The 17,359-nt window shown below is 38.5% G+C and overlaps 1 protein-coding gene across 3 annotated transcripts in view; it reads right to left on the reverse strand.

The window, feature by feature from the left end:
* CNIH3 (cornichon family AMPA receptor auxiliary protein 3) overlaps positions 1–17,359 on the reverse strand; it is a 55,114-nt gene that overhangs the window by 19,250 nt on the left and 18,505 nt on the right. For all 3 annotated transcript variants that reach the window (XR_010359565.1, XR_010359564.1, XM_064415396.1), the window contains exons 2-3: positions 14,071–14,139; positions 10,747–10,794 (exon numbers count right to left, since the gene is read on the reverse strand). Coding sequence is in view for 1 of the 3 variants with exons in the window: in XM_064415396.1 (XP_064271466.1) it covers positions 10,747–10,794; positions 14,071–14,139 (117 nt within the window). In the remaining 2 variants the exon portion in view is untranslated. The remainder of the gene's footprint in view (positions 1–10,746; positions 10,795–14,070; positions 14,140–17,359) is intronic.

Genomic DNA, 17,359 nt, shown 5'->3' on the forward strand with positions numbered 1-17,359 from the left:
CATAAGTCACTCCACAGCACAAATACCAGACAATGAAATGAATAACACAAAGAGCCTAATTACTATTCTCACTTCATATCCATCTGTGACACAGTACAAGATCTAATATTAAAATACAGGATTTCTGGATGCTTTTTCCATCTCAGCTACTAAACACATTTATATTTAGGCCTATCATTTCACTTCTCATTGTCTCTTTCTCTCTTCTGCAACATGGGGATAATTATATTCAATTCTATATATTCCACTGGAGCTAGTTATGACTAGAATATTTAAGCTTTTTCTTAAGACCAGTAATAATTTCAGCAGGAGTGACAGACGAGAATCAGGTCTTTACAGGACACCCATCGGGAGTATCCATAAATATTTCGGTATTGCAGAGCCCATGGAAGGTCATAGCAGCCAACAGGTAAAAAGGTTATGAAACGGATTTAAAAAAAGACTGAAAGGTCTGCAGGGCACCGGCACAATTCAAGAAGTGCCCCATCCTTGGAAGGCATGTCATTAGGGCAGATGTGCTGTGATCTTACAAGTGTATCTCCTCTGCAAACTGCTCTTTTCCACTCAGCAGGGATCAGGAGACATCTTTATGACCTTCCTTTTTCTAACGCTAATTCCGAACCAGCAACAGAAGCTGGGTTAGCAACCCCGGAGTGCAAACTCCTCTAATTTCCACAGTGCTGGCAGAAAACAGGGTAATAAACCCCTTCTTGTCCTACCTCACTTTGGTATTTCAGGCACAAGCAGCCAGGACACCCCGCAGCTGAGCTGCTCCAAGAGCTCCTGCCGCCTTTGTCTGCTCCCCCAAAACTGGGGAGAAGGGCAATTAGCGCGGCAGCTGTTCGTTAGGAGCTACAAAACCAACCCCAGCTCACAGGCAGGGCTATGAATGCACAAACCTCAGGGATGATCAAAATGAAGTTCAGCCATCTGCACGGCTCAGGAAGGGCCCTCGGGCCTTCTCCTGGGGGTCTGCCCAAGACTGACACTTCCATAAATGCTGAAAACGAAGTGTTTGCTAAAGGGCTGTTTCCATACCGGGTGTGTAAAGACTGGCAGTCTGAGGAAGCAGATTTGGTGCAGTGCAGACGTGGCAAAGACATTTCCCTCCCTGGCACTACAACAGCTTTGTAGAAAACATCAGCAACGAGATGCAAGGCAGGACATTTAACTCTCAGCAGAAAAAAACCTGCATCCATAAACAGGTATGGGGTGAAATCATTGTGCTCTACATTTAGGAATTATACTGCTTTTTGTAATTGCACAGTAGCTTTATAGGGTGTGATTCCAACTTAAAGCCACACTTAACATTCTGCCAAACATAACAGTGACCTCTGGTTTAACTTCCTTAGTTTTATTAAAATGCAAATACTTACTTTATTGCATACTGAATTAGAGCAAATATAGGCCATTAGCAAGTCAAATTCTGCCAATATTTCAACACAGCTCTGAGGAACAGATGCATAAATCGCGTCACCCCAAGTGGCTGAGAAGTACACTGCTCTCAGGAGCACAGTACAGATGACATTACACATCTACATTTTTGCTGCATCTTCAGCTTATTCCACTGTTACTTGTGATGTTCTCCCACTGTAAGGACTTATGTTTACAAACCCTCCAGAACAGGACTGGGAGAAGCTGAATTGTGGAGCAAGAGGTCACCAGTTACAGAGTGACACTTTGTTTGGCACTTTGATTATTGACTAAACACTTAGAGATGAGATTAGCAGCAAAATATAGTCAGTTAAGCTAAAATAGTTTCATACAGAAATATTTTAATGAGTAATAGCACTGTGAATATCTCTCTTCAAAAGATATTCCAGTTTTCATCAGGCATCACTCTGGCAAATCCTACCTCCCCCCTGGAGCAGAAGAGGAATAAGAACCAAACTGTGGCTGAGTCACAAGTTGAACTCTTCACTCTTGCAATAGTTTTTTCCTAACTTCTCCCATTACAAGCTCCCCCTGCTATGAGCACCTGGCAGACACAGCAGGACCTATCTTCTCATTATCCCTAGGTAAGCACACAGACATCCTTAGGCAATTATTGCTAAAAATAACAATTGTTACGTTCTAACTTTTCAAAAGTGCTGAATTCAGGAACTTGTAAAATTGACTAAAAATAGTGTTGGCACAATTCAGTTAATCAATGAGTGTCAGTAGTGAATGAATTGCCTGCCAGAAATACTACACTTCCTCTCAGTTCTTTAGTCCTATTTTAAGGACTTTCTTTCCAGATATGATACTGTATCCAAAGAAAGGACAAAAGGGATTATATTCTGTATTTTTACTGCAATAGTAATACTTTTTTAGTAAATATGAATGTAACCTCTTTAAAACAAAACAGTGTGAAGAAGAGATGCACTATCTCTTGTCAAGCAACATTTATGGGATAATTTGTGTACGAAGTATAAATGCCAGCTCTTTCATCCCAATTCTATTATCAGTTCTGCAAAATAGCTTCTGGACCAAGTTCCATTCTTTCTGATGAAATTCAGACTATGTGGGTGCCCAAAAGACTAACTGAATAGGCAATGCCCAATTTTATCCCATTCCACACTTCACAGATAACAAATGTAACAAAAAAGTAGGCAGAAAAGACTTAAAAGAGGGAAAGAGGGAGCCTTAAATTATCTGTACTGAATTTTCTGTCAGAGTGCAGAATTGAAAAAGGCAGCTTGGTAACAAAGGTACTGAAGGCCTGGAAATCTATTACAAGATTCAGGGAAAATCATTATCCTTCATCCTTCTGGTGCAAACAAAACCTCTACCAAGTGTGAATCACTGTGAATATATTAACTCCCTCCTCATTTAGGCAAGCTGAGGAAAACAATTAAACCAACACAGAGCTGGTGAAAGTGTGTCATACTTCAGCTACAAATATTTTACTTGCTTTTCTTCTATCTTCACTTCTCCTGCCATAATTCTTTTCTTTCTTTCCTTTCCTTCCTTTCTTTCTTTCTTTCTTTCTTTCTTTCTTTCTTTCTTTCTTTCTTTCTTTCTTTCTTTCTTTCTTTCTTTCTTTCTTTCTTTCTTTCTTTCTTTCTTTCTTTCTTTCTTTCTTTCTTTCTTTCTTTCTTTCTTTCTTTCTTTCTTTCTTTCTTTCTTTCTTTCTTTCTTTCTTTCTTTCTTTCTTTCTTTCTTTCTTTCTTTCTTTCTTTCTTTCTTTCTTTCTTTCCCTTGTACAACCTAAGGACAGCCTCACTGTTTACATGAACAGAAGATTCAGAATTTATCTTCTGCCTCTTTTGACTAGTGAGAGATGCTGTGTGAAAGTTGTCTAAAAAGAACTTCACCATAAGTCATGATTTTCATAAACTCATAATCATGTACTAACACATTTTTAGCTAACTTCACATTTTACCCTTGAAGTATAAAAAATATTCTCTCCTAATATAAAAATATCTTGTCAGAGCCACTCTGAAGGCCAGAATAAAGTTGGTTTTATCATGCAATAAAAGTTTAGCAGTACCATTCAAAGAAGAATGGAGTAATGAAATACAGACCAGTTTTAGGTTACTCACACATGTCTAGAGTCTGATGTATTTTAAAAAGTTTTGGGGCACTTCAAACAAAGGAGAACTTAAACGAATTTAGTTTTATAAAGCATGATGCAATCACAGTCCAAATCCTAACGGACAGAGCATGCAGAGCATGGCAAGCTTACACCATACAAAATCTGCAGGTATAACTAATGCCTTGGAAACAGCAATATCCTTTATTCCAGTGGCTACCTGCAAACTCTGGAATTTCTTCTGAGGCAGTTTGGAAGCTAATTTAGCGTGTGCATGTATAGCAGAGGGGTGTAGCTCACACTCAGTGTGACATTGCCAGAGATCTAGCTCATCTTATTGCCTCTGTTCATATTTCTGTAGAGCAAACATCCCAAGCCTCTAAGCGTACAACACCAGAAAATTTCATTCCCAGCAATCTGATATCAATGTGACCACAGCAGTTTGAGTCTGACTCCAAAATGGGCAGGATTTTAACAGCTGCTGTAGAGTTACAAGACCCCATGCAATTATTAACACAACAAAACATCAGACCCCTCAAAAACAGCAAGGAAATTTTTACCTTCAGTTAAAAATAAATGATTCAAGCTCTGCCTGCAAGCAAAAAAACTTAAGTAGGTTTCCAAAACCAAGATTTCTATCATCAGAACAACTGTGCAACACTTCCTTTCCTGTTGTGCACATGTCTCGTGAGTATAAAAAAATGTTCTTCATATTTATTACCAGGTTTTTGTAGCATCTGGCACAACCAGGCTTTACTGTTTACCTGAGACCAAAAGCACCGCTGTAACACAAACACCAACACAAACATTATAGAAAAGGAGAGCCAAGTCTTGCTCAAAGTCATCTCTCAACACAACCTTTAAAAGATCAAAGTATCCAACTAAGAGAACAGAATGAAAAATTCAAAAAGTGGCAAAATGTAAGACAACAGAATATCCACCCAAAGACAACAAAAGCAGAGCTGTATTATATTTTCTTCCAGAAAGGCAAATGTGTAACAGCCTAAAACTACCCTTTTGACTTAAGACAGTTTTCAAACATGAAGTTTTCATCTGATAATGTTAATTAATAATATCACTGTAATCTCAATAACAGATCATATGCTTAAACCTCTAAAAAAAGGATTAATTAACATCTGTTTCAGATTCACACTGCTTATCAGGCCAGTTAATAGCAAGTTCAGATCTTGAAAAAACTATCTAATGTGATCCAATCAAAAGCATTCAACTCTGTACTGAAATTTCAGTGCAAAGATTGGGGAGGAAGAAAAAATGAAGGCATTTGAGATGATAAAAACAATCTTTAAAATACATAGTATTTACCTAAATAGTTTTATACACTGCCTGAGTATAACCTTCTGTGTTGCTCTGAGTCACAGGGAGACACTGAATAACAACCTGGGTATCTGCAGTATTTTTTCTACCCCCAGAATTTTATATTCACTCTTCTGAAGATATCCACATTGTCTATTGATTGGGGTTTATGCTCCCAGTCACTCTGGGGAAGAGTCTCCTGACAGTTTTCCTACTGCCCAGAAGATTACTCAAAACTCAGCAGTTTCATCACATTGATGAGGTGTGAAAAGAGAGAGCATTAGATACATCAAGAAACATGACATGTACTGAGAAGCCAGCAACAATGATGAACTCTTTGGTCTCTAATGAGAGTGGACAAAGTTCATGTGCTCCATCATTGTAACAATCACTGCTAACAGGAAAAATGTCACACGCTGCCATTTTTTGTTCCCTTTTGTGATCTTTGTTTGAGCAGCAGTTTGTCAGAACTCTGGAAACATCAGCCTCTTTCTCCTGCAAGGCAGAATATCACTGTCATTTCCACAGCCCAAAAATGCCTAATTATTAGACTGAAAATTCTGTTTTCCTCTTAGATAACACAAGCACCTAAGCTTCACAGACTAGTCCACTACCAGGTAAGAGGAAACCTGGAATATATTAACCCTGCACACTTATCCCTCTAAGTGTGGTTATGCTGCAACATTTTCTTTTTCTGTTAAGTCCAACTTAATGAGGAATTAAAGCATTTTTATTGAGGTTGTAAAAAATGTAAAGCACTATCAAGGTAAAACTATTGCTGCTATTCCCAGTTTCACAACCAACTAATTGTCTTGCTGCTGGAGTTTCCACTTAGGAGATTTCTCAGCTGCAGGGAGAAAGTGTGATTCCTTCTTGCAATATGGATGGTTATACGCCACTTCCAAAATTCCTTGTGATTATGCATCAAATTTGCTAAATTTGCTTATATAAGCTCACATTAAGCATTTTAATGAGCCATGCTATAGGCTTACAGAAGGGCTCTGCTAATGACCATTAGCCTGCAGACTGGGTAAAAGAATATTACACATCCACAAATCCCTAAATGCATGATGAAGCAATCAACAGACAGACCCAAACCCATGCTCTTAAAATCCTTCACATTATCTCGGGCTTGCCAGTGACCATGAGGCAGAACAACAGAGAGAGTGATCCTGGCAATAACCAGCAAATATATCAAGAAGAAAAGAATGTGATCAGTCAGTTGAAATGAGCTACTGGTACACCTGACACTCCTCAAAGGAGAGTGGCCACTGTAGCTGCTGCAAGCAGGGAATGCTAGGAGCCACTGGAAGGTGAAGGTCTGGAGCCTATCAAGGTCCATGTTAAAAAAAAAAATATTTATTATGGCAATTACTCCAGTGCATATTGGTCAGTCTCCTCCAGCCAAAATATGGGAGAAAAAAAAGTCAACTGGATAAGGGTAAAAAAGGAAAGATGGAGCTTTCTGACAAGGTTGATTTCACATAACATTTAGAGATCTATAAAGGAAAAGAACCTCCATACTCAAATATTCCTCTTCTGCTAGTAAGGAAAAGCCTAAAAGCTAACTTTCCCTGTTAGCTGATCCAACAAGCTCAGTAATCTTTCATTGAACATATTGTGGGGTTTTGTCCAAACTTTGGGAGTCTGCATTCACTGCTGACAAGCAGGCATGACACAGACACAGGACCAAGCCTTATCTCCATCCTCACAATGCTCTGTCCACAGCTGAACCTGTGGTGTTAATCCAAAACTCTTCAAGCTCCTGTTTGCTCATGTCTCTGGATTACTGTTACTTGCACATATGTGAGTAATTTTAACTTTTTTTACAGAATATATAAATGTTGAAATGTACCAAAATAAAACTGTACAGACACTGTGTCTGGAATTCTGTATTCCACTCACTAGGTTTTACATTTTATTTACACTATCTCAGTGTGATTGGAATGACAATTTTACAATCACTCTTTGAGGTACTGTAGGTTTTGGTTATTTACCAAAACCTGTAAATACAGTAAAACATAACTATCACAGGTATTAGAACATATAAAATGAGATATAAATTTAAAATAGACATTTATTTCACTCTTGCAAAGTGGTAAAAAACAGAACTGAACCTTGTAAACACTAGAACTACTGAATACAGAATAAATTTCCACCATTACCACAGCAGATCCAGCTGCACTGGAAATCACAGTGACAGAGGTACAAGACCAGACCAAGCACTGGCACTGCCCAGCCACCTGACTAAAACATTAAAACCTGCTTCAAAAATGTTAGGTGAATAGGTTTTTAGGTTTGTTTTGTTTTAAACACCCCAGTTCCTGATTCCCTATCTACTATACTACTGCTAATATTGCAGTGCTGAATGGGCTGAGTTTGGTTATTTGAATACAGTCCCTGCAGGGGTTTTTGTCTGTGTGTTTGTAGTCTTCAAGACAGTTCAAGTTCATCTGGAACATCTTTGAGATTAATGTCACCTTGCCTGTGGTTAGAATTCTTGCTGAATTTACTCTCTTCCCATCATCCCTTCAGGATTTGTAAAAACAAAACAAAACAAAACAAAAACAAAAAACAAAACAACAAAAAACAACAACAACAAAAAACCCCAAAACAAAAACACCACCAAAAAAAAAAAGAAGCCAAAAAAACCCAAATAAAATAAAGAAAAAGAATTGAGCTCTGGTACAGTATTTTCTTACACTTGCAGTTTTAGGAATTTTCGGCATAACTTAACTAAAATGCTGCACTACATTAGAAAAATGAGTACAAGTCTGTCTTTTATCAACTTCAACTCCCTCTTGACAATGTTCCAGTTCTGATGTTCAGAAATCATTCCTACTTTAGCTTAATGGGCTTTAAAAATAAATATCTGCTGATAATTGGAGAAGGATTACTTAAATTGTTGAGCAGTGTCTGGCATGAGCAAACTGAAATGTGAAATGTGTTCATTGAGCAAGAAGTTCAATCAACTCTCCTCCTCAGTGAGGATTTATTGAATTAATTAAAAAATTATGATGCATAACCTAATCAAAATTTAATTTAAATTTCCTCCAAGGTAAAGTAATAATATTGCAGTGCTTGATTAATAAATTTGACTGTATTTTAATCTAGGAAATTCCTAATTGTCCTTAGTGTCAACGTAACTACCAATTAGGAATTAAAAAATAAGGAATCAATTGGTTAGCTAGATTTCTTGAAATACAACTGCAATTACAATTAAATAATATGGCTGTCATCAGTAACTGAACATATTTTAACAGCCCCACCAAAATATTTGACTGTAAAAGTCATGGTAGACTTCACAGGCACATCTTGGCACATCAGAGGCACCCTTCAGCAGGGCTGATAAGCCCAAGAAGCCTGAGCTGCTCTGTACTGCTCTGCTCCCACCCACCACTGGTTTGTGTGCTCTGGACAGCACTGCAGTGAGCCATGGAATCACATCCTTAGGGAAACAAGGGCACTTCAGAGGGAAAAAGCCTCCACAGCATTTGCTCACACTGGTGTGTCCTGTGCAAATCACCTGACACTTGTATGGAACCGATGTCCACATGATGGGATATTCCACGGGAACACAGGAATACAGGAACACTTGTGATGTTCCTGATCAGGGACACAGGAACACAGATCCATCCCAGAAAACACCACAGCACTGGGTAAAATGAGGCACCTGTAGCCTGACAGGACCTCACATGGTGCTGGGTTCAGAAAAGAAGCCTTCTTCTCATTTAGTTCAGGAGAGATCTGACTGTGGCTGTAAAATGTTCACAGCTTCTTTATGCTGAATCAATCATTCTTCAGTAACCAGAACATTTAGGTTTATTTAATCCTACAGCACTGTAGAAACAAGGACCCATGTGTTCCTGCATGTCTACATGCCAGAACCATACATACCTGCTTTACACAAACCCTGCTTGATTTAACGATACAGAAACATTTTCCCCAAACCAAACATCAGAAAATGCCTGGCTGCAGAACAGTTGCATGCTCCATTCTATTTTGGAAAATGCAAATTAAGTTACATAAGTATATATAATATCTGGTGAAATATCACACACCTGGTCACAGTTTCTCCATAAACTTCTCCAAGTATTTTGGATATAAACCCAAAACCACATCCTTAAAAAAGTCTTTGCTCACCGGAATCAGATTTCTATGACATATTTAACAATTCCCAAGAACCCCTTCTAAAATCAGTGTATAATGAAATTGAACATACTTTTATAGCCCACCTCTAACCTCTTTAAAACAACAAATTTACATCAGCTCTTAAGCATTAAGTTCTACTGTCATAAATAGCAAGATACCACTGTTTTCAATGTCCTATAAAAGAACTTCCTGACTTCAAAACAGGTATGCTGTTGTTTCATAAAAATAGAAACAGACCCTAAAGCCACACAATATTGAAGGATATATTTAGTACTTGCTGGAAGATTCCTAACAGCTACTTTCCTGTATCAATATAGCTGGCACTCAATCCTCTACTATTTTTTTCTCAATTTTCCTCTATGCTACAATAAAACACAGCTATTTTTAGCAGTTGTCAGATTTGAAGGCTACAAATCTCTGTAGTTATTGCACCCTCCTCTTCTTGCATATAATCTCTCAATTAAAACAAATGTCTCCCTAAAGAACTTTGAAGAAGAGGCTGAATTAACAAACCATTTAAGTGAACCAGAAGCAAGCCAATCCCTTATGAATACAGAGTCTGCAATTAGCCAAAACGCTCCATTTTGCTGTTCACAACAAGGCCAACGTGCAATAAAAATTAAACATTGATGCAGGCAAGGCATTCCCATGGGGCTCACATATATTAAACCATTACCACTCAACAGTTGCTTTATGTCCAAGAAACTGGGACACAGCTTGAGACTGGCTGGCTGCCTATTGGATAAAGTGGAAAGCGATTGGTGATAAGTATTTTCCCTTATTTTTGTATCCCAAGTGGCCTAACCAGGCTCAGGAAGTACTCAAATGTGGCTCCCAGCAGCCACATACTCACAGTGGTGCCAAACAGACATGACTCAGGTCCTGACTGAGCAGAGGATGGCAGCCCATAGGTTCTGCAGGGAGTCACAGTTATGCCTTTGGATCAGCCCACAGTGATAATCCCCAGCACTGGCTTTCCCTAAACCTCTTAGGATCATGTTTCTTAAAACCCTATCTGAATTTATGTCTTAGCTTGATTAGGGTGTGTTCAGCAGTCCCCACTGCAGTGGTGACCTTTTAAAGGAAAAATCCAGGATTTAGGTGGCTTTGTTACCCCTCTGCAGAACACAATGTATAGAAACTTGAACGCAGAATAAAATAGTTTGGAACCGTGATTATTTTTACTTCAATGGGACATAGTCAGGAAAAACAAAAATGGCTTATTAAAAATCCTATTTGAAGCCACAAATAAGTAACCCACAATCTATCAGCTCCTTCAGATGTCTCAGAAGCTGAGGCACTCAGCATCTCACCTGTGTCAAGCTGAAATACATAGCTACCAACTTTTCTATTCCATCAACCAGGAACCTTGAACATTAGATATGTAACTAATAAAAATACTAAGCCAGTGTTCAAAAAGAAAGGGTATTTTTAAAGCCTGTACTACAACAGTAACAGCAGTTTAATAGGACTATAAAAGAACCTCCAGCTGCAACTGTAAAAGGAGTTGCCACCTTGGAAAAGCTCGTTCCAAAATAAATGGGATGATGTTCTGAAGTTCAGTTTTTATCCATATCCTCTGTTATGTCAACCTTTTACAATTTGTCTTGCTCTGTCCTTACAAGGTCATCCTGACGTTCACTTCTCATTTGAATCCAGCTTTCCATCAACAGAGTGTGAGGATCAAAGAGAAAATAAATGCACATTGCCACTGGATGGCTTTAATTCTCATAAACTTCACGAATCCTTGGCTGGTTCACGCTCACCTTTCGCAGGAGGAAGCAAATCCGCTCAATATTCCTCAGCCGCTCCCTCTGGCAAGAGAAAAAGGGGGAAAGGCAGGAGATTAGCTGGTGTCACAAATGGAGACAATATATCACAATTACAGGGGGTCAATGTTTTAATTAATGGCTGCAGTGAAGCAGCACATGTTATTAATCTAGATTGACAGCATTCACTTCTTACCCACTGCTTGCAAACCCAATGATTTTCCCATTTTAAGTCCCAGTAAGTTATTTCTCATTTGTTATTGGGTGTAACAATATCAGCTGGGGATTCAAGCCTGTGTTAGCCTTCAGCCAGAGGCTGCAACTCTTTTAAGTCATCATTTGTGGCTCTATCCAGTTATACCAACTGATGCCACAGAGACTTGGTCTTGCATTTTCAGGCACCCAACCTCTGGCTTCAAGATAAACCTGAGTGGGAAAAACAAAGAAGTTTGCATAGCAGCTCTTCTTCTGTCACTAAGATGGTGCCTGAACACGTGATACTAGAATTTAACACATTTGTCACATTCATATTTTCTGAAAAATCCTTTTGCCCAGGATTTTTCTCCTGGGAAGCTGAGAAGCCTCAGAGAAAAACGAAAACAATTTTATCTCATTTGCTTCTCCTGTGTTTTGCTGCTTTGGAATGTGGTTGGAAATTGTTTCATTGGTTTCATGTGAATTGTTTTGACTCAATGGCCAATCAGGGCCAAGCTGTGTCAGGACTCTGGAGAGAGTCACGAGTTTTCATTATTATCTTTTTAGCCTTCTGTAAGTATCCTTTCTGTATTCTTTAGTATAGTATAGTATTCTTTAATATAATATAGTATCATAAAATAATAAATTAGCCTTCTGAGAACATGGAGTCAGAGTCATCATTCCTTCCTGCCATGAGGGCACCCCACAAACACAATACACATTAGTGAAAAATATCTGAAATGGCCTAGAAATGCCACTTTAAACAACAGATGCATTCATAAATACTGAGAATCACTGTAATTAAGCATTGTGACTCAAAAAAATGTTCTAAAAACTCAATCCAGAGAAAGAAGACAAATCAAAGCCAGGCTTTCTTTTCAATGGCTCATAATGAGAAGCTCACCAGCAAAACCAAATTTCACTGCATAGCCCCTTGACTGGAGTTACTGCGAAAGATTCTACTTAGTATTAGTTACACTGAAAAGGCAGTGTGGGTTTGCTGTCCTCAGAAGACTACCTGATATTTTCATTTAGATATGGCAAAAATATTCCAAACAACGAACATTTTTAAACAGGTAATGTACTATAACACTGTGAGAAGCCAACTCTCCCTAAGATTTTTGCTTTTCAAATGTTTTAAAACTCAAGGTTGTGGCAGATTTAATTATAGTCTCCAAATAAATGTCTTTTTAGCTTTTCCGTCCCCAAGTTTAAGCCATTTTTTAAAAAAAAGTATCATTTTGGAAAGACAATAAGGCAGTGGCAGCTTGATAGGCCCCAGAAAAAATACTGTGCCTCTTTTTGGAGTCTCTGAGCTAAAAGAGAGTCAGAAATTTTAGACTCACAGTTGCAAACATGAGAATGGATGTGTGTGGATGTGCCTGCGAAGCTGCAGAAAGCTCCCTTGCCTTCCAAAGTGGAGAGGGAAAGACAGATGCCAACTGCAGCTGGCCTTGGAGAAGTGGCAAGTCTGTCTCTGAACTGAAGGTAATAGAGAGCAAACCAGGTCATTTGAATTAAATTCTCAGTACTGACATTGTTTTTGCCTCTGATTTGTCTTTAATTCAGCCTCCTCTTGACAAAAAGGCTCTGCCCTCTGTCATGAAAACATTGTGGAGGACACATGGGTAAACTTCAGACACTTACAGTGCAATAAGAGAAAACTACCCCACCAAATAAATGGAATATGGGCACAAGAAATGGTGCAGAGGGAAAAAGAAAATACACTTGACCAAAGATATAAGAAATCCCTGCAAAAAAATCTTCCTTTTATGACAATATAAAAGGCATTGACCTGTGTACTGTGCAGAAAAAAGGCAATCTGAGATTATTGCTTGAATTATCACAGAAGGTTTAATGGAAGTCAAGTATGTGAACCAACCACAGAACACTCTGCTGTGCTTCACTTCATGATTCACTTTTTGATTCCTCGACTCATACGACTGCAAATGGGACTTGTTAATTTTTTTTATCGTGGAGACCAATTCCATTACCATTTTAAAATAAAATGTGATAATCTCCATAGAGTATCTCAAATTTTAGGAAGTGAACAATTTACTGGAATTTGGTACATATAAATTCATTGTGCAGTTCTCAGATAGGAAGTAAAAACAGATAAAGTAGATTGAAAATCAGATTACTTCCAAGAAAGTCAAAACCAGATTACATTCACTGATGTCCTCTATAGGATTTCTTCATATAATTTCTTTCTTTTCTTCTCATTCTTTGCTTATGTGTTAGTGAACAGTAAAAAAAAAAATATATTCTAGGATTATAAAGTTTATGCTTAAAATCACCAGTGGTCTAAGCAGTACATGTCCTCAGCTGAGTTATGAAACAAAGTTAAATGGCAAAGTACTAGCTACTGCATCTGGTTATCACTTGTAGGCAATTCAACAACTTGATACTCTGTAGAGATCTAATTCAGCACCTGTCATAATCCTTGTCATTCCCAGTGAGGTGATGAGGAGCCAAGTTCTGCTCTCAGTTCTGGTGGTACAAACTGGCACGTGCAGCTGTAGTCAGCTAAATCACCCTAGATTACAGCTTTAATTAACAGAGGAATTTGGATATGCTTAAATCCAGGCTGCATTTCTGGTTCATTATTTAAAGGTGAGTTTACAGTCCAAAGTATTTAATGCTGTCCTATAGCAGACACAGCAGAAAATAATATTTATTCCTAAAGCATAGGAGAATCTAGAGGCCTGCCATGGGACAGAGAGGTTCAGGCATGCAGCTCTTAACAAATTCTTTCAAGTTTTTGGCTCATTGATACAGGCAGTATGGGAGAAAGTGGTCATTCCATGCTCGAACACAAAGAAAAAGTATTTCAAAAAGGAAAACTTGTGCCACAGAATGAAAAGGTGAAAAAGAAAGCATTAGCATCACATGACATTCTTCAGTTTTTGAATTTCCAAATTACTTTCCTGCCTCCTTCAGCAAAGAGGAAAGCCATTAACATGAAAATCGCCATCTGGCTTCCTCAGACTGGCCCAATAAATCAATTTTCCAAACCACAGCTGACTTCACAAGAGACTCCCTGTTCATTTCCACACTCATCCTTCACCAACAGCTCAGTGCTCCCTGTTTCTGGAGCAGCCCAGCCCCCAGGCTGGCTGTACTCACTGCGTGGGCTGGGTTGCACTGGTCAATGGGGTTCTTGAAGTCTGTCCGAAGCTCATCGAAGGCAATTATCTGAAAAACAATTTTTTCAAGTCCTGTAATGAATGCTCCTTCAAACACTTATTTTCCTTAAGGCACTACTCAGATGCATTGCCTGCCTTCCTTGTTTTCCAGGGAAAATATGGAAAAATAGCTTCCCTGACACACTCCCTTTAGAAGTAAGTAGTTAAAACAAAACATGGGATACTCCTACGTACGACACCTAGAACTCATTAATCTGTCACTCTGCAAAATCATATCTATAGCCTTTTCAGTGCTGCTATTTTCCATATTTCTTCCCTCATATCAGCAAGATTTCTTTTTTCAGATTTCCACATGATATAAAACTACTTCACAAACGAATACGTCGCCAAATTTGATGGAAAAAGTCATTAGCTGCCTAAAACACAGAGATGCATCTGATACGATGTTCCAGGTTTAGTACATAAACAGCTTTTTTATTAGTTGTTAAATTTACCTCAAATATTAGTTCTGAATTAGTATCAGCTTCACCATTAAGCTGCTATTCATTAACAAGCACAATCCTCAAAAGGCAAAGCACTCTAGAGCCAACATGCCCTTCCTAAACTCTGGCAGGTTTTAGAACTTTACTTCTGACCTCATTAATGGAGAGATGCTTTTTGCTCAGGTCCTTTGGTTTCCTCCATTAACAAATGGATTGAGACATCCTGGTAATCACTGGTGCTTTTAAAGTTGTCTTTAAAAGAAAAATTGTCTATAAAAATAATAGTGTTTGATAGCATTTTCTTGGAAGATCTTGTGTTAGAGCTAGTGAAGAGCTAGAATTTCTTGGAAGACTGTTTTCTTGGAAAGAAAACAGCTGTAATAATCCTCAGCACACTTCATTCAAAGATCTCAAAGCACATTCTTAACTTGGTGTTTGCATTCTAGTAATACCTTTTCTGCTGCTTTTGTCTTGCTTCACCGAAGGAAGGAAAGCTCCCTGACAGGCACCACATAAACAGATGTTAAAACAGTGATTCCTTTTTAGACACTTTACAGCCTAAAGTGTCTGTTCTTAATAAAAGATGATGGAAGTACAAGGCAGCAGGTCTGGTAATTAGTAGATGAGTGCAACAGCCATTCCTTGATGTGTAACAGCGTGCCTCCAGCCTGGCTGTTCAGAAAGAAACCAACTGGGTGTCAGCACAGACCTGCTGCATAGCCAAAGCACATTCATTTAACAGAGATGGAAGGCAGGAGCAGAAAACCTGAAAATGGCCTGTTCTTGATTCACACTAATATGGTGAGAATAAAACCCAGAGCTACAATCCATGAATTTCAGCACCGCTCCACATCCTGCTCTAATGCTGCATTCATCCCACTGAAACACATTTAAAAATCAAAAGTGTGGCATTTTACAAGAGCACTCCACAGAATTCAATTTATTCAACTATGACAAGTCAAAGTGGCAGAATAAACCACAAAGGGAACTATAAAATGTGATTACAAGTGAAGCATTTCTCCCTACGGATGCAGTATCTTTCCAAGTTAGGAATTAGATCTGCAGTGGTAAAAGAGCAACTAAGAGAAGCTGTGAGGGGCTTGCAGTACATTTGTGAAGAATAAGGCTCATAACACCTCTGTATTTAATATTTCTTGGACTTCATATCCTCCAGCTGGACCAACTGCTAAGAGAGTTACACATGAGCATGTGAGTTAGACACACACAGAATTGGGTATCTCTGCAACTTGATATCAACATCAGCACTGACAGAAAGGGGGAAGGATGGAAAAGAGGTTAGCCTCAAATATACTGCATATTTATGTTTACTTATAGTTTTCTTTTTTTTTCTTTTTTTCCTCCTTTTATTTTTTAACTTCACCAACATTCCCAACTCTGTAGCCAAACCCCTACTCTTTATTTGCTGGCAGATAATTTATGTTATGCTTGCATTATACCTAAGTGCACTGACACACATCTGACAGGTATTTCAGCACATGGTTTTCACAGAACCAGTAAGTGTAAATGCAACAGTCTCACAGACAAACCTGCAAGTTATGACAATGTTAAGAGACATTCCTGCTACACCTGAAAGAGACTGAGGTCTGGTTCCAAGCACACATGAGTGCAGGAAAGTTTCTTCAATAAAAGTTTCCATGTCTCTCTGGAAGGAGGCTGACAAAAATAAATCCTCCTCAATTTATTTCAAAAAAAGTTCCATAATATTTTTATATTTTGTTAAATCTCCAGAAATAGAAGTCTAGCGATGACATGAAAATACCTATTTTAATTTATGAAAAAGCACATTCCTGTTTCTTATTTCTCAGTTACAGTGAAAAATATAAAGCATAGGCAGGGTCAGAATTAGAGGAATATAAAGAAACTCCAGAGCATTTTGGGGGCATGCTTTTCTTCTGTTTTGTTGTTGGGAGTGGGGTGTGTTGGGGTTTTTTTCATTGTTTTTAGATCTTACAGTGTGGTTTGTCCTAAATCTAAAGCCACAACTGAGTAAAACTGTAGATTCTTAAGATTAGCAGTTGCTCAAAACACACTGAGTAACTGTGCAACAAATTAGATTATATTATATTACTGAAAATACAGCTGGGCTGTGCTGCAGCAGGGTTTGCATAATTAATTAGGAAACATCTTCCTCTTTCAATTATAACTCTCATTCTGTGGCAGTTTAATGGCGTGGGGCGTTGAGTGGCTGGAGCTGCCATTTTTCCATCCAAACCCCAAATAACCAAGTACTTGCATCCATGAAGTATTTCACAGTGCTCTCAGGGGAGCTGCAGTGCTCTGACCACAGCCAGAGGACCAGCCTCGTGCCTGCTTCCTTTTGAGCTGGATGCAGCTGATCCTGATTCCCACAAATCTGCTGAGCAGAGCTGCTCCGTGCTCTGGGACACACCTGGACATGCTCAGGGGCTGCTTCACCTCAGAGCCTGCCACACTTACTGGGGCCACATTTCTCTCCACAGAGAAAAGCAAGGCACAATTTTTCCCAAGGATTTCCTAGGAAAGGCAGAGAGAAGCCTCAGAGAAGAGAAAAACAATTCTTATCTCTATTCTCTACTCCTGTTGTTTTACACAGGTAGAATGCGTTAGAAGGTTATTTACCTAAAAAAATTTAGTAATGAAATTCTAAAAATTAGTTTGTTTCCTCAACCAATCATCAAAAACTGTATCCTGACTGTCAAAAGACAGTTATGAGTTTTCTTTAGCATTTTTCAATAATTAGAAATATTATATATATCTTTAATCATATCATATCACATAATATGATAT

This window comes from Passer domesticus, chromosome 3, assembly GCF_036417665.1.
Source record: "Passer domesticus isolate bPasDom1 chromosome 3, bPasDom1.hap1, whole genome shotgun sequence".
NCBI lineage: Eukaryota > Metazoa > Chordata > Aves > Passeriformes > Passeridae > Passer > Passer domesticus.